The 18,507-nt window shown below is 36.1% G+C and overlaps 1 protein-coding gene across 1 annotated transcript; it reads right to left on the minus strand.

Moving 5' to 3' along the window:
* Window positions 1-1,134: 1,134 nt before the first annotated feature.
* Window positions 1,135-17,502, minus strand: LOC107103909 (B-cell receptor CD22-like). Its single transcript, XM_015403766.1, has 6 exons — window positions 17,406-17,502; window positions 14,982-15,323; window positions 14,674-14,898; window positions 13,715-13,972; window positions 12,955-13,215; window positions 1,135-1,175 (listed from the first exon to the last, which is right to left on the minus strand). Exons 1-6 carry the CDS (start codon window positions 17,473-17,475, stop codon window positions 1,135-1,137), a joined length of 1,197 nt encoding a protein of 398 aa, XP_015259252.1. The 5' UTR covers window positions 17,476-17,502.
* Window positions 17,503-18,507: the final 1,005 nt, after the last annotated feature.

Consider the following 18,507-nt stretch of genomic DNA (forward strand, 5'->3'; position numbering starts at 1 on the left):
AAAAGAGTGTAAAACTTGTTCAAAGAGATTAAAAGATAAAAACGGTTTCATCTTAGATAAAAGATGGAAACGATAAAAACACAATTTTAAAGTGCCATTTCTTTGTCCAGTTTAAAATCGCTGTCTATGGTGACACCAAGGCTGATTACTTTGAAATGTACAGTACAAAATCCTTGCAAGGTCTCAAGTCATAGATGGTACTGTCACACACTATAACCTCTGTCTTCTTCTCATATAGTTTCAGAAAATATTTTGATAACCAGGCCTTGACATCACCCAGACAGTCGAGTAGGGGTGTCAGGGACAGTTACTGTTTTTAGCAATTGGCAAATAAACTTGACTATAATGTGCATAGAAATGGTACGCTTTACCATATTAAGTAAAAATCTCTTTGAGAGGGAGGAGGTTTAGCACAAACAAGGATAGAACCCTGAAGGACTCCACAGTAAAGGGGGGCAGACGATGACTTGGAGTCCCCAAGCCTGACAGAGAAAGACCTTGCTGACGGTAAGATCTAAAAGCACTAAAATGGCTGAACTGCCAGAATCAGTTCAACACAAGTCAATAAAAACTTTAAACAGTGCTGATTCAGCACTGTGAATTTTTTGTACTAAGGAACTAAAAAAAAAGGTACAAAATGAATAAAAAAAATCTTCGGACATCAAAGATGGAATTTTCTGTCTTTTTAAAATGTTTCATAATTGCTCACATTTTTAGTAATGCTGGTAGAGTAGATAGCAATCTAAATAAAATAAGTGTTTACCGGCTGAATGCTGCTTACCTATTTCTGGAATCCACTTTTTATTTAGTACTTATTCCAAAATAAAACACACACACTGAATTGTCCGACTCTTGAGTGAGCTGCACTCAATCAAACCAGTCAGGGATGCATCCTCTTTCTGCTCAGTACTCAACTCTTGCTATGAGATAATAAAAACAGATACTTAAGTAGGTGAAAGTTCTAATCAGAAAGCATGCTTGACACAGCCTGTGACATGGCTGTGGTAACAGCTCAAAATGTAAAAACCCCTGGAAGGTTCTGCTCTGGCATCCTGTTTCACCTGTAACATTGACAGGATCTTCAAACCCAGAAATCTGTCACCAGCTAAATCATTTTCCAGAATTAGATCGGCCTTATGTCAGAAGATCTGGCCGAACTGGTATACTGATGTCACCTTTAACAAAACAGTCCCGCAAAACTTTTATGCAAAAGAACACTCAGTGGAACCAAATGAATGCCTCTGATCAGTGGCAGAAAAAGTGGGCATGCACAATATTTCTTTGTCAATCTATCAATATTATAGTACTGTATAGTACTTGTACCTGTGCCTCAATATTAGGTGCAGCCACTGTTTGTAAGATGATTGGTAATTTTTGCCTTGTAATATTAAAGGGGGAGACCAGGGATCTCCTTTCTATATAAAAATCACATAGATTCTAGAACTGTCTGGAATTCATTTGACAAATATTGTTTTAATGTTATGAAAATATATCTATCGTTAAACTTTGTTTTTGTAAACACTTGTAATAGCTCAAACCAATATGGTTTAAAGGTGATAAGTTTACTTTTAGTTGATATGATTAGCATGTATCAAGGTCACCTAGATAAGCAGGGGCATGAGGTTTTATCTTGGCTGCCAGAATAGCAGCTGTTGCCACTGTCCCCATTCATATAAAATAGATCAAATAACAGTATTTCAAAACTTTTTACATTAGTTTTTCATTTCAGTAAAAAAATACACTGTTCGCTTCCACAGGGGTGGGTCACAGAGGCACCAGTCGGAGCAGAATACCCTCTCACCAGACATGTCCTCCAGCTCTTCTGGGGGAGGCCTGAGGCACTCTCCCACGCCAGCCAGGAGATATAGTCCCTTTACTGTGTATTTCAGTTCTTCTTTTACAAAACCTACATTTTTGAACCTTACGATGTGCTTCAAATACCTACTGAGGGAGGCAACAAGGGGGCATCGGTGAAAGATAAGCGATCCTTCTCAGCTGACTCCTCAATGTAGAGGAGAAATAACTCTAATCTGAGCCTTTTCCCAGATGACTGAGCACCTCAGCCATATCTACGGGAGTGTCATAGTGGGCTTTAAAGATCGTACCCACATGCAGAGAACCACTCAGAGACCAAGGGTAAAAGTTTAACAGCTTTATTGTAGGTTAGCAAACACTGATGGAGATTGAAACTCTGTGGGGAAACAATGCTGGAACTCAGCGGACTGGTGAACCGGAACCGGAAAGTCTGAAGGGGAGATCACAGTGATCAGTTCAGGGACAGTGGGAAAATAGACTGAGGCTTGAATATTGCTGGAGGGGCACTCACTTTTGGGGGGCTCTTGGTTTATCTTTGGATCCAGTTTGTGGGGGTTTAATCCAGTGAAGAGGGAACTCGTTGGAGAGCGGACAGGCAGACCAACATTGTTGGACCCAGAGGAGTAAAGGAGCGGACTGTCACTTGGTTTTCCAGGAGTGGACTTGAACGGATCATGTGGAGGTTTTCCCCTTGCCCAGTGAGACTAAGTAAATCCTTCTAGGGGTAGAAGGTCCAGGCTTATCCAGTAACACAGGAAGTCTTCCTGCTGAAGAACAAAGACGAAAAACAAGTTCAGACTCAGAGAAACAATGCTAAGGTTAGCCTCTGCTAATCTAAGTTTGGCTAGAGTACCCAATACTGGCAAACACTCTGGCGTCGAGGTAGTGACAGCCCGCTGCTCAAGTACTCCTCTGGTAATGACCCAACAAGCCGCAGATGTGCAGGGAGGCCTAATGAGGACAAGGCACCGCCTGGTGGTGGAGAGAGGAAAACACAAAAAAACAAGCCACACAAACTGGAATCCTAACAGGGAGTGCCCAGCCACTCATTTCAGCCTTTTATATCCTGGATCTCATTCTTTTGGTCATGATCCAGAGTTCATAACCATAGGTAAAGGTAGGAATGCAGACTGACCTGTGAATCGAGAGCTTGGCCTTTTTACTCAGAGACTCAGAGAATAGCATCAATTTTCCAGTGGCAGTCGCACAGATACATCTGTTGATCTCCTTCTCCATTCTTTTCTCAATAATGACCAGTTCCAGAACTAGCCTCAGACTTGGAGGAGCTGATCATCATCCTGTGTCATTGCACTTGGCCGTGAACTGCCCCAGTGCATGCTGCAGGTCTTTACAATAGAACCACATTGTCCAAAAAAAAATCAGGGCAAAATATGCTGGTCCCAAAAAAAGACCCTCTCATCCCCTTGGCTCTGCCTGGAAAACCTGTCTGTAAAGGTTATAAACAGGACCAGTAACAAAGGGCAGCCCTGGCAGAGTCCATCATGCACAGGGAGCAGTTGATGCCAGCAATGTGGACCAAACTCCTGCTGCACTTCTACAGCCCAAAGTAAAAAGCTCCCAGCTCCTTTCCTCTGCAACACCCCAACAAGGACCAAAAAGGAACACAGTCAAATTCTTTCTCCAGGCCCACCACAGGTCAACAACGACAGACCAAGAACATCTAGAGACCTTAGGTCTGCAATATGTGTTAGTAGTAGGAGTAAACTGGACTGCTTGAGCCTTCCCTGTAAAGACTGGCTGTAGCATAACCACCTGTTCTGCTTTGGAAAAGTTATGTGGGATAAATCAAGTGTAAACTTTTTGGGGGATAACTGGTCTAAATTGGAGAGCCAAAATTAATCCCACTTTGGGCGGTGAAGCTCGTCTTTATAGAAATTTGGAAATTTGAAGTTATTTGTCATACAAAATGTTGAAAGCCAAAGTTAAAAAAATGGAAGGAGAGTCGTAGTTCAACACATCTCAGTGTCATGATTCTGTCACTTCTAGACTTTAAGTACTGTTTAAGTTTTCTTTTTGAGTTTTCAGTTACACTTTGATTTATGTAACTCTGTGTTTTCTGGATCATTGGTTTCATTTCCTTTTTGTGTCACTCTAGTTGTTTTTTGGTTTCTCTTAGTTTTCGATTCCTGAGTTTCTTTGATCAGTTCTGGATTATGGCGTCTTCATTAAATTTTGCAAGAATTCATTTCTGTCTCCCTTTGACCTCTTTGGACCTTGCTGTGCTGAGATATTGCATTGAAAAAGTAAAAGTAAAGCAACATTAAACATTTGTGTAGCACATTTCAGCAGCAAGGCAATGCAAAGTACTTTACTCCATGACAAGATCAGAATATTATGTTGTATAGTCGTCAAAAACATGAAAATCTTCAATCAACAACAAAACATCAAACACAAAATCATAAAGATTAACAACCAGATACATATTATGAGACGGTCAATGTGTAATAAGAAATTTTCTTTAGAGCAGCTTTTCACCTGGATTTGTTGGGGACTCCTGCCATAAAATTGCTATTCCACAAATCTAGAAGAACCCCACACAATCCTATTTAGAGACCATTGGCACCACATACATACTCTGTGTGAGTTTGTTAATTTCATACTTTTAGAAAATACAGTACATGGGGATGACATAGTGGTCGCCTAAAACATTACAGAAACAATTTATGCAGTAGCACAATGAAAAATTAAAAAATAATGATCTGAATCTATGTGTTACAAAATACTTATACTTATTGTAGATATGAGATACATTTTAAGCCATAGGTAGTATCGTATTAGATAGTACTGTACAATAAGAATAAAACAATATTAGTGGAAAAACACTTTATTGTTTTTATAAATTAGGGAAGATTAATCTATAAAAAGTTCTCATAAGTTTGTATGTGAGCAAAGCCAGTGAACAACCAAGGATGGACAGCTGAATCCTTATATGTACAAAATATACAGGGATGTTGGGATCTACATTACACTCTTAAGAACAAGAGTCCTATTTTGTTTACAGTGACACAGTATTTTGCTTTGTAATACGCATTTCATAGAATCTAAACCAAATAAAACAAATAACGTCAAAGTGTATTTTAAAGTTAAAATCGTTACATCAGATTCAGGGAAACTTTATTTTAAACACTTAAGACAACACGCTTCCACATGTAGGACAGTTAGATAAACAGACTGTCAAAGTGATGTAACTTGGCTCCACATGTACCACAAAGTAGGACACATAACCAATTTGGATATTTCACCAGAAAACCTGCTTTAAACCACTAAACATTTATAAATGATCACACCATAAGAGTGTAACAAAACTGCTGTATTTTCAAAATACAAACAGAGTTCACATATTTCTTTATTTTGCAGCAGAGTTCATATCTGAAGGCAAGTAAGAAAAAATTATTTATTTATTTATATTTTAGTTATAACAGCTAAATAAAGTCATTGGAAAAACTAATCAGCTTTGAACCTCAAAACGGCAGGCTTGAAAAAATCTCTTGTTTTTAAATCGGTACCTCTAACACAAAGTAATACAAAAACAAAGATTTGAAAGAATAGGACTTTAATTTTTTGACTTGCCATTCAAGGTTTCTGTATGATTTTGTTCCTCCACATGAAATGTATGTATTTAGATAGTAGTAGATCTATATTTTATATTAGAGGTAGATCTATGTAGAGGATGAAAAGTCACAACATTTCTCAAGGACTTGTCTTTTGAATTTTTCAAAACTTTTTGGATGACTAAACATTCAGCTTTTGAATACAGACAAACAGAAGTCCCCCCCCCCCCTTTGGATCAAAGTATTTTAAATAGAAGCTGATAAGAAAGTTACTTTATCTGGATAGGATTAAATTTGTAAATTTTTCCATATAAATCACACATCAAACAAGTTTCTAGAATGTCCCTTTTTCATCTCCAGAATATTACAAAAATTAAAAATATCTTCTAGGAGTGATGCTGAGAACCCAGCCCATGTATTTGTTACTTCAAGTCTAGACTATTGTAATTCTTTACTATCAGGAAGTCCGCAATCTCTAAGTCAACATCTTCAGCTGCTTGAAAATACAGCAACCAGAGTTCTGATGAAAATTAAAAAGAGCGATTATGTTTCTACTATCTGAGCTTATCTTCATTGGCTTCCTGTTAAATCCAGAGAATAATTTTAAAATTCTCCCTCTTACATATAAAGCCTTAAATGGCCAAGTCCTGTCTTATATGAGAGATCTGATAATTCGTTATGTTCAGAGCACTTCGCTCTCATTGTGCAGGATTACTAATGGTTCCTAGAATTTCTAAAAGTAGAATGAGAGGAAGATCTTTTAGTTATCAGGCTCCTCTCCTGTGCAACCAACTACTAGTTTCAGTCTGTCGTGCAGCCACCATGTCTACTTTTAAGGCAAGGCTCAAAATGCTTTTGACTAATCTTATAGTTAGAGTGGCTCAGGTTATCATGAGCTTTCTCTATGGTTATGCTGCTATAGGCTTAGATTGCTTGAGGACATAGGAACCACTTTTCATCATTCTGCTTCATTTTATCTCTATTTTCCCATTCGGATGTATTTGTTAGTTCAATTCTTACACTATGTGCTCTCTGCTTGTTCTCAACATAGTAGCTTCATCTGGTGTTTTTCCGTTTGGCTGTGACATCATCCTGGAGAGAAATATCAACTGGGCTGCTGCCGTCAACATATAGATGATAGAGTTGGGCTTTTTTTTTCAGTACTTAGTTGTGTTCATTTTCCAGACGTAGCTGTGGGCTCAGCTTTTACTGGGACTAACTCTACATGCTATCTTTCATACCTTTCATATGCAAACTGGCTCAGAGCTTGTCTGCTTAATTGCATCCTTCCTAGAATGAGTTACTTGTGAGGCTCAGTTACCCTCACCTTTTTAACATAGAAAGTATTTATAGTTCAGTGGTTCTATGTTCCTCTTTTATGTTTGCTTCTCCTTGAACCCCAGTCAGCCCCTACAAAAGGCCAAGCACACTGAGCCCCGTTTTGCTGGAGGTTTCTTCCAGTTAGTTTTTTCTCTCTCCTGTTGCTGCATGCATGCTTGCTTTGAGTCAACAAAATGCAAGCAAATATCTACTGACTGGTCATGCTCATCAAGGAGAAGCAAATTCGGCAAAATTAATGAATTGATGCAAGCTGTTTTTCCATATATATATATATATATATATATATATATATATATATATATATATATATATATATATATATATGACACTATGATCTGATCGAACTGTCTCTGTTAAGGTGATTGAGATTACATGTGTTGTTATCTGGTACTATTTATATGGACTGAATTGATTTAAATAAAATTAGAAATGTATAAATTGCTGTCTTGGTCATCTTTACAGGCTGCAAACTGGCTTAATTTAACATCAGGTGTTTTTTTTTTCTCTTTCTCCTCCTCGTGGGTTGCAGTGTAGGCTCTTAAAGCTGAGATGTTCTCATAAACAGGATTCAGGTCAGGCTAGCATAGGAGAGAAAATTACATAATAAAAAAATATACATCAAAATATATTTCACAGTATGAAAATATCTATCTCTATTTTTTTGCACTACCTCCCAAACTATTATTTTAGCGCAACTGTTATTAATTTATTACCAATGTGCTATTTTAAGTTTTAATCACACTAAAGTACAATGAACTAGACTTTCACTCTTGTTTTGAAAACATAATTTACCTCTTCTTTGAAAAGCTTTTTTTCAGTTTGTGGTTGGAAGGAAAAAATGGAGAGATTTTAATCAGAACTGGAGACTTCATATCAAACTGGTAGAAAATCCTTCCAAGATTTAACAAGCCTCAAGACAAGGTCATAAAAAAATCTACAGACAGATAGGTATGCCATAGAATCCAAAGTTACACCAATTGGGGCAATTACTTAGATGGAGGAAGCTGAGAGCAAAGTTTGAACTTCTACAAGGGCCACTAGTCTTACACATATAGAGCTGGTAAAATAAGCAATGAACTCACCACCATGTTTCTCAGTAAATATATTTCTAGACTTGCTATTGACATGACATTTCCCCCAGATGGCGGTACCAATCGATGCAATCCACACATACAAACTAATCAAACCATAGATGTCCAGAAATTAAGTTATGTGGAATAAAGTGAAAGTGACTTATTGAAATGTATTTAATACTTTATACAAAAGCCTTTGTTAGCAATGACAGCTTTAAGTCGCCTCCTGTATTAAGTAGTTTGTTGCATGCATTGCTCAGGTGGGATTTTGGCCCATTCTTCTACATAAACAGTCTTCAAGTCCTTAAGGTTTTTTGGGCCTTGTCTATGAACTCTGATCTTTACTTTTCATAGATTTTCTATTGGATTAAAGTCAGGTGATTGGCTGGGCCATTCTAGCAGCTTTATTTTCTTTCTCTGAAACCATTTGAGAGTTTCCTTGGCTGTGTGTTTGGGTCATTGTCTTCCTGAAATGTCCACCGATGTTTCATCCTCATCATCTTGGTAGATGGCAACAGATTATTATCAAGAATGTCTCTGCACATTTTTCCATTCATCCTTCTTTCAATTATTTGAATTTTGTCATATGATGAAAAACAGCCCAAAACCATGATGTTCCCACCTCCAAACTTCACTGTTGGTATGGTGTTTTTGGGGTGATGTACAGTGCCAATTGACCTCTAAATATGATGTGAATTATGACATCCAAAGAGTTCAATTTTCTTATCTGACCAGACTATATATACACAGTATTTCACAGGCTTGACTAAAAGATGTGCAGCAAACTTTGAATGAGCTTCAACATGCTTTTTCTTCAGCAATGGAATCTTCTGTGGTGAGTGTGCATACAGCATGGCGGTTGAGTGCATTGTTTCTTCTTTAAAACAATTGTACCTGCTTATTCCAGGTCTTTCTGAAGCTCTCGACAAGTGGTCTTTGGCTGTTTGACATCTATTCTGATAATTGTTGTTACTCCTTTGTCAGAAATCTTGTGAGAAGCACCTAGTTGTGGTCGGTTTCGAAATCCTTCTGCAACCAATTCCATCATAATGATTTGCAACAATGAGGTTGCAAAAGTCTTGAGAAAGCTCTTTACTTTTACCCATTATGAGATGTTTCTTGTGTGATACCAGAGACACCTTTTTATAGGCCATCATTGGGGACTGAACGAGCTGATATTAATTTGCACTGAGAAGAGCAGGATTGCTTTCTAATTACTGAGAGATTTTGGCTGGTGTCTTGGCTTTCCATACCTTTTTCCACCTCCCTTTCTTCACATGTTCAATACTTTTTCCCTGCGACATTCCACATTAAATTAATTACTGGACATCTACGGTTCGATTTTTTTAGTAAGTTTGGATTGCATGGCTTGTTAATGACATCTGGTAAAAATGTCATGTCAATAGCACCTCTGTAAATATAGGTACTGATAAAAATGGTGGCATGTTCAATACTTATTTTACCCGCTTTATGTGTATGACACCTGAGTCAAAATCAAAGCCAAGGAATCCTTTCCCGAACACATAAACACACTGAACAAATTTATGTTCCAAAAAACGATACCAAAGAGAACAAGCTGCCTTTTATTGACTGCCTAGCTTTGATATTGTTGAGTGTGATAATCTTATTAGTACGGTGGATGACAGCTGCAAACGAGCAGTAAACGAAGAAACATGTTGTAAAATGATGATACAAACTCCAAAAGAAAAACACCACAAACAAAAAGAAATGAGCTGCAAACAGTTGAAAAGGTGCATCAAACTGCAAAATGAGTTGCGTTATCAACACTTTAAGCTTTTACACGAGATTAAAAAAAAAATGTTGTAAGAATAAAGGAGAGGCTAGTTATCTTTCATTTTATTACCAAACACATATTCTTACAGTATTACATATTTTATAGAGTGTTTGCCGCTTTTACTATTTGCATAACTTTCTGTCTGTGATTACACCATTTTCTTTTTTCTTGCAGCATTTTGTTTGTGGTTGATGCTCTTTTTTGTTTGCATTTGTTTTGTTGATTGCAGGTTTTTGTTTCTATTTGTAGTAATTTCAGCAATTTTTTTTTTTTGTTTTGTTGCATGGATTTCAGACATTGCATCATAAATGTATCTGCAGCTCATTTTGCCATTTGCTGCATGTTTTCACTTGTTTGCAGCCTATTTTTTGTTTTTGTTTACAGAGTTCTTATTTCGAATTTGTGTTTTTGTGCTTGTTTGTATTGAAGTTGACATCAAACATGTTTTTGCAGCTCATTTTGTTGTTTACTGCTCATTTGGACCTGTCAGCCACCATATACTAGTATGATTGTTGTGATTCTTTATAAGCATGTTTCTTCCCATCATTTTCAGAACTGGAGAAGTCCTTAGAATGAGAGCTACAGTATCTTAAAGGAGCAAGAGAAGAGATCATGTTGTCTTCTACTTTACTACTTTTGATGATAATTTTCTGGATCATTGTGACTTACACCAGCAGTCATGCAACAGCTTCGCTTTAATTATATATAATAAGAATTATGTTTGATCAAATTGATTTCTTACCTTGATATTGTGTTGATGTTTCTTTAACTTAGCTTTTAGGTTACTTCCTTTCAGCTTCCTGAATTTAGTTAATTTCAGAATATGAAAAAAATTACATTAATGTTCTTAATATTTGGAAACTATAAACAGAGTGGCAGTGGAGCTTTTTCTTTTCTCTGATCTTACCTCTTGAAAAGAAAAATACCAAACAGAAGAATCAGCAACAACAGTGTAGCCACAGCCAGTTTTGCGATATTCATTATCTTGAAATGCATCCCTACAAGAAAGAAGACAAATATTTTAATGGAAAATGGGCAAAAAAAATCTTCTCATATATCTGATTTTATCTACATTTTTTGCTAAAGTGTATAAAATATGCAGTTTATGTTAAAATGTTATAGATAAGAGACTTTCAAATGGGACATCTTGCGCTCCACAAAATTACAGTGAAAATAACTGAAAATTACAAACAAGTTTGAAATACAAACTAAACAAAACCACAAATGGAATCAACGTACAAGTGTAAAACCTAGCACTCAGTGTGCTAAACAATTTTAAATAGAAAATCTCATCCACTTGTTGTTTATACTCATCTTAAAGACCTATAGTGAAGAACTGGAGCCAAAAGCTAATTTAAAAAGCTAGACACTGGCTAGAAGGAACAAAACTGAACAGAACAGAACTCCCCATCTCCATCTATTAGAGTGTATTCTGAGAATCATTATCTTGTTCTTGTTAGTCATCTTATTACCTTCACTAAATTCCCGTCAGCCTTTTTTATTGAATTCCATCTGAAATGACCTCTGACTGTGGTCCAAATTTAATTTGATAAGTTTGAAAAGAGTTCTGTAATAATTTGGAAGCTAAACCTTGTCTTGACTTGTCACTGCTCTCTACTCTAGCAGAGCTTTGTGGCAATGGAGCTTTACAGTAAGAGACCAACTAGCTCTTGGTATAAAAGACAAGGGAACAGCTAAAGATGGATTCAGAACTGACCCTAGAAAACAAGGTCATCCATATTTGCCAGCAGTGTTGTGCATGAACCCGATCAATGAATGGAATTCACTGAATACATTCCCATTTTCAGTGAACAGTGAACTGAACGACCCATTTTTAAGTAATGAACGTTAACTCTGAGAAATGTGAGTGATACACACAGCTCACCTTTGCGTTCAATTGGTAACAACACTTTTCATTGAATAACATCTGGTTTCACAGCAATGTTTACAGCAAACAGCATGACAGACTAGCGTGTCTACTGCTAATACAATAAGCTACTGGTATTTCTAATGCCAGTTTTGCAGAGTGCTTGCAGAGTTTTATGAACTTAAGCCCATGTCACACCTTGACGATTTAGTCAGCGTATTACGGAAACTCTGGCAAAAACGCTGGCATACGTTCGATAAGTTATGGGTTCATTTTGTATAAGTTATGAGCATGCTGAAGTACACTGAAACACGTCGACATACAGCAAATACGCCAGCATATGCTCATACGTGGGCCATAAGTTACAGGTAATTTATCTAATCTTTAACACACAGTAAGTGTAAGTTACTCATAAGTCTTAGTGTCTAGCCTGTCCAAAACCTATGTGTAACTTGTGCATAACTTATGCGTAACTTATCAGGAACTTATCTCCAACGCATATCAACTATTTTAACATGTTCAGTGGTCGTCCTGAACATGTTTCTAACTTACAGCAACTGTATAATGGTGTATTGGCAGGGTTTTGGTATAAAAAGGGGTTCATAGGAGGAAACTGTCTGTACTTTTCCAGACTTCATCCCCATCATAGGGTGAGCGTGAAGGTGAGTGTGATGGTTCTCTCCCCTGCATTCACGCCCAAAACCATGACCAAAAAATGTCCTAGCTGACATTACGCTGAATCTGCTGAGGCTGCAATCCTTTATTCTTTATTTTTATTAATTCATTTAATTATTTATTTTGGCTGGAGCCAAACAGCAGCTAGGTTGATACCACAATCAAAGAAATCTTTTTATGCAGGTCGGGCGCCTCGGGCGCATTGCTACTCGCCTGAGGACACTGGCTTGTGTGTTGTGCATAAGTAAGGCTGTCGTTGGACATAAGTTCTGGACTCATTATGAAAACTCCAAAAATGCCCAAAATTTAAAAAAAAAATACCTAGAAATTTCAGCATGTCAGGTTTGTTCTGCAAGAAAGTTGTCATCAAATTTAGTTTGGTTATGGGGAAAACATTAGTTGACCTCATGGTGCTATAGTTGAGGAATTAGCAATTAAAAGCTCAAAGATAATTGAGAAAAAAGTGAAAAAAAATAAATAAATAAAAATAAAATAACACCCCAAACTGTTGTTACTATGGTCGGCCTAAGCAATAGAGCTAGTTCAAAGGTTCAAGCCCCTCTCTAGTTGACTGAAAACCTGAATTGTTCCCAAAAAGGACAGTTTTTGGTTTATCAAAACCCTTCCTGCTGGTTTGTATTTATATAGCTTTGTAGTTTTAACCTATTTCTATTAAATCTAATCAAGGTAATGGGAGTATTATCTTGTATAGGTCAAGTCAACAACTACTCATTATTTCCAAACAAAATCCAACTTCAAAAAAATATAACTTCAGCTCAGAATGCTGTAGTGAACAGGGTGCTTTATTCAACTTACTTTCAGCAACAGTAAAATGTATAGAAGATTTGAGACTTCCTCTCCTGTTGTGGGCTTCACAGTGATAAAGCCCACTGTGTTGTTGTCCTATATCTGCAATGGTGAAGTTTTGTCTTGAATACTGTGGCCATTTTTCATTTTCTTTAAACCAGCTGTAATTAGCTACAGGGTTGGCATCACTGCTGCAGGTCAGTGTCAATGACATGCCCTCCACAATGTCACCAGAGGGAACCAAAGACACCACAGGAAGCCTTGGAGCATCTGAAGGAATCAAGATATAAGGATCATATGAGGAGATTTGTATCAAATAGTAACGACGCTTCTTTTAAATTCTTTATTTCCGGATACTGTAAAAATGTCTGACTCCTGTGGTCATGGCAGTAAGGCCAGTTTATGCATAAACTTTGGCATCAACTTATTATTAGTAATGATCAAACTAGGGGCTAGGGTAGTTTCTTAGTTCAGCTATTGTTTAAAACTAAATGACAAAAAAACTATGATGTATTACACATAACATGCTCTTCTCAGCAATGAGCTAAAAAAAAAGAACAATATTAAAAATTCTTTGTCCTTAAAGTGTGTCAGAGACTTGCATCTTTAAAGGTACCCTGGCCAGCCTGACTGACTTAAACTGAGCCTAAGTCAATCTGGGTGTTTTACCTAAACAAAGACACAACACAAAAAAAAAGAAAAAAAAAGAAAAGAGAAGAACAAAAAAAAAACAAAAAAAAAAAACAGGGTTTGTTTCAAGGAAACTTACATTCTACATCCAATATGATATCCTCTGATGTCATGTTTAGCACATTTTCAGCTTTGCAGGAATATTTTCCAGAGTCAGAGGACTGAACTGATTTGAAAACAAGCTTTGACTCTTTGCTGCATGGATCTGGTTCATCCTCCTTGTACCATTTGTAGGTAGCAGGTGGATTAGCATCACTGTTACAAACCAAAGTCACAGAGCTTCCCTCCACCACCTCCCCTAGTGGATGATGTGAAACAGTCGGGGGCCTTGGTGCATCTGGGAGAGAAAATACACTTTAGGAACTGGATAGTCTCTGTCAACTTAATTAGCTGTAATAGTTAGCACCTATAACCTAAGTTTTTGGAAAAAGGAAACTAGTATCTAAATGGGTACAAAATCTTTCAGGGGCAACAAAACATATTTTGTTACTCCTGAAAAGTATATTTATTTCTTGCTCTATATGGTATACATTGTTTTTTTTAATGTTTCCATTTGAGATAAGGATGCTGTTTATAGTTAACTAAAATGCTTGTTCTCTAAGAGCTTCCACATTAAAAACAGGATCAGTATCATTCCTCTTGTATTTGATGTATTTGGACCAAAATTCACAGGGAACATTCCTATATATGTTCAACCTCCTGGAAGTTCAGAATACTGAGGATGATTAGCCGAAAGTAACAATTTTGTAATTAAGTTATGTTTTTACAATTTTGTATTTGTAAGCTTAAATTCATTCCTTTATAACTCAACCTTCTTTATTACAAACCATGGCTGATGTTGAGCAGGCATAAGATGTAAAACTGATTAACCCTTCCCGAAAAAAGAAAACAAAAAAACTGAATCATACTGAAGAGTTATACAAGTTCAAACCACTTTTGAAATAAAAATTAAATACATTTTTATGACATTTTCTTCTTATTGATCTGCCAACATTAAAACTGTTTGTGGTTAAAGGCAATACTGTAAAAGAAACTGACACACTGATGGAGAGGGGAACTTCTCATATCCTTTTGCAGCACATGAAATGCGCTCCGTATCACAGAATGTGTATTGAAAAAATGAGGAGGTCCCCGCCAAAGTTTCATTCCCGTTCTTAATCCAGATGTAGGGATGTTGATCAGGTAGACAACTGCTGTTGCATTTCATCTGTGTCCAAATATAATTCTGTCTGCGCTCTGATTTGATCACATGCAGCTTGAGTCCTAAATACAAGATAGCATCACAGAAATTAAATGTATGTAAACCCGTAAAAGTTAAATCATTAAATTGAAATGAGAAATATTACCAGAGACAGACAAGCTAACCCCTGGAACGGCAGTATATGATCCCTGATGGTAATTTGTTTTAAGACTTATCTTGTAGACAGCTGAGTCCGTTTCTCTAATATCCCTGATTCTCACAGTGCAGCCATTTCTGTACTCAACCCGACCTGCATAGTTTTGGTCCTTTCTCAGATTTACAGGAGCAGCATTTGTCCCTTTGGTAAACCATTGTATGTTTTGAACCACTATAACTGTATCATTTATTTTGGGTGGATATGTGCATTTTAATTCCACTGTTGAGCCCTTTATGGCACAGATCTGTGAGGGAGAGTAAGTCACGCTCCAGCCCCCCTGACCTTGAAGCCCTGCAGTAGATCAGAGAAAAGAATAGGTGAGATCAATAGGACAAAAATCAGCACATGAATTTACAACACAAGAAGAATATTTTGTTCTGTTTCACAAATTCGTCTGAGATATTTTTGTCATAGAAATGTTTTTGTCCTTGTACAGTAAAACAATGCAAGAAACCAAAAAAAAACCCACTCTTTTTTTTTTTTAGAGAATTGCTCCATTATTGCATCTTCCACATTGTCCAATATGCAAAGATATTGGGCCTTGCATTGCAGTGTTCATATGCACCAGGGAGAAAGAGCCCTGCTGCACCATTTAGAACAAGAGTACTTTGCAAGAAGAAAACAGCGCAATGTTCAAAATTTGTTTGAAAACTCAACTGTTTTGATATTGTTTCCTTACACTCCTATTTTGATCTAGACTCACATTAATTGTATAGCTCTGTTGGATATGTAGTGGACACAAAAATGCTTCTTGCTGTTTTCCAGCAAGAAGTTCCTGGGTTCAAATCCGAGGCTAAGGCCTTTCTGTATAGAGATGTTATTATGGTTTAACTATTGTAATGTATTTAGTAATCTTAATTAGACAGACTTTACTGAACACATTTGACAAAATTTAAAAACAGTGTGAAATGTTACTTTCTCTTTTTTTGGTTAATTTTATTGATTGTTGTTTTTTTTTATGGTTAGTTCTGAGGTTCTTATTAGATAACCAGAAATTAATGATAAACAAGCCTTTCCTGTCTGTCCTTTTTTCTCTGTAAACAAGTATAGCGCTGTCTATGTAAAAAAAAAAAGGCAAGTAAAAACGGATATAAATCTTTCTCATTGTGAGCTTTCCCCCTTGACCTAAACAAGGTGAAGTCAAAGGTGTTGCTTGATGTGCAAACACATAGTCCACATCCGTTTTTATTGACGAAGAGAAAAGGGAAGTTTGTGGGGTGAGGTGCTTGTACAGCAATGCACTTTTTCTAAGAAAAGAAAGACAACATACGTGCCTAAATTCAACGTTTAAAGATTATCATGCTATTGGCATATTAAATCTTTCTTTCTGTCAAAAATTCAAACATAGCTACCTTTTCAGTACTTGGACCATATAACGATAAATATGCATTACTGAGTTCATGGAGATGCAGCAACTATTTTGCATTTAACCCTTTAAAGCCCGATCCAAGAATAAAACAAAACAGAAAATTACTTTTTTGGTTTGAAGTCCTTATTTGGCCTTTTAACAAAATATGTAAAAAGAAAAAACAGAAATCCATTTTTGATATTAATAATTTATTACTATGCGATAAGTCAAGATTATTTTTTGTGTAGTCTTCTGTCCTCTGTTATCAGGTATATCTGATTGTGTACAATAGGATTTTGAGCAAAGTTTTTACCATTAAATTATGCATAAGGTGTCAGAAACATTTAAGAAACCGCATGTATCAAATGTGATACATTTGCCATTACAGGGTTAAGTTTCAAACAATTTCACTTTCAGATTTTTCACCGTTTTCACAGGTTTTTGTGATAATGAAACTGGATCAGAAGTCTGAATACTCTGGTTTTGCACATTTGTAAAAAAAAAAAAAAAAAAAAAAAATCCTCTATATTAATATAACTTTATCTATATTTTGTATTTTTATCCTTCTACAAATTAAACTTTTTTTTTTTTATATCTGACAGGGTAACAAACTCTTGCTCAGTTATCAAATATGCATCACTCATAATTTGCCCAGTTAGACATAAATACCTTTTGAATTTAACATTATGATTAATTGCGGTCCCCGTTTTCTTCATTTATCAGCATTTATCTCTAGTTCAGTTTATAATAAAAATTAGACATAAGCTCAAACATATATGTTCAAAGCATTTCCAAGATGCTGTGCAATAAAATATTATTAGATATTTTACTATCACATCTTCAGGAGATCTTTCTTCACCAAAATATAAACAGTTCTCTAATATAGAAAAAATACTACACCTAAATTACAACTGCATTAGCATAGAAAATCCACTTACATGACACTTTTGTATTTGTCAAATTGCATGCATTATCATTTCCCTCCTTTATGTAACAGACTGATACAAAAGAAGCAGATACATTACCTGGCAGAGAGAGGAATGCTAGAACAAACACGTTCATGACAGAAATCAAATAAATGGGTTTTTCTTCCATCTCTTTCTGTGGCCCTGCTGACCTAAAGACACGTCTTCAGAAAGAAGTTTACAAATGTGTCAGTCTTTAATACCGATAGCCATCGTCACTAAAAGAATCAGGTCATGGTTTGAACCCAGCAGCTAAAATAGCCTTGGTTCCCCACAAGTTCACACCATCTGTATTAATGCTTAGGCCTGCAGTCTGCATTACACTGTAATGCATGATTTTTATGTTCGTACATTTTGATTGCAGAGTTAGGCTCAGTTTCTTTTTTAACACCCAGTTAAATAAGTTAGAAGCAAAGCATCACTTTTTAGAAAAGATTTAATCTGATATAGTAACTTTTTCTCACCTGGTTGGAGGTGAAAGGTTTTAAAGAGGCCCAACAAGAATCATGACTATAATATGCAGATACTGTAGGGTGACTGCAAGGAGCTCTTCAACCAAAAGACTTGAAGTTCACTGAACAATAGTGTCTTTTGGTTAGTGGTTTGTTAGGGTCATCTTCATTTCAGAACCTCTTTTCTTTTTACTTTGGCAAAATATCTTTAAATGATTTGATACATTTAACCCAATTTTCTGAATGGCAGCCTTTATAATGTCAAATAAATATATTCATGCACACAGACAAGCAATACAAGGCAAGTTTATTTATATAGCACATTTCAGTGGCAATAAAACAGAAAGTGCTCTAGAAGAGAAAAAAAGCCATATTGTAATTGCATGGAGGCAACATAGAGTTGAAGAGAATAAAAGTGAAACATAAAAAAAAAAAGGAATATATATAATTTTTATCAATTTACCTAAATGTCATACATAATAAACATATTCATATATTTCATACAACATACAGTGGGGCAAAAAGTATTTAGTCAGCCACCAATAGTGCAAGTTCTCCCACTTAAAAAGATGAGAGAGGCCGGTAATTTTCATCATAGATATACCTCAACTATGAGAGACAAAATGAGAAAAAAAAAATCCAGAAAATCACATTGTCTGATTTTTAAAGAATTTAAAAATCAGACAATGTGATTTTCTGGATTTTTTTTT

Source organism: Cyprinodon variegatus, unplaced genomic scaffold (assembly GCF_000732505.1).
Source record: "Cyprinodon variegatus isolate N-32 unplaced genomic scaffold, C_variegatus-1.0 Scaffold1561, whole genome shotgun sequence".
NCBI lineage: Eukaryota > Metazoa > Chordata > Actinopteri > Cyprinodontiformes > Cyprinodontidae > Cyprinodon > Cyprinodon variegatus.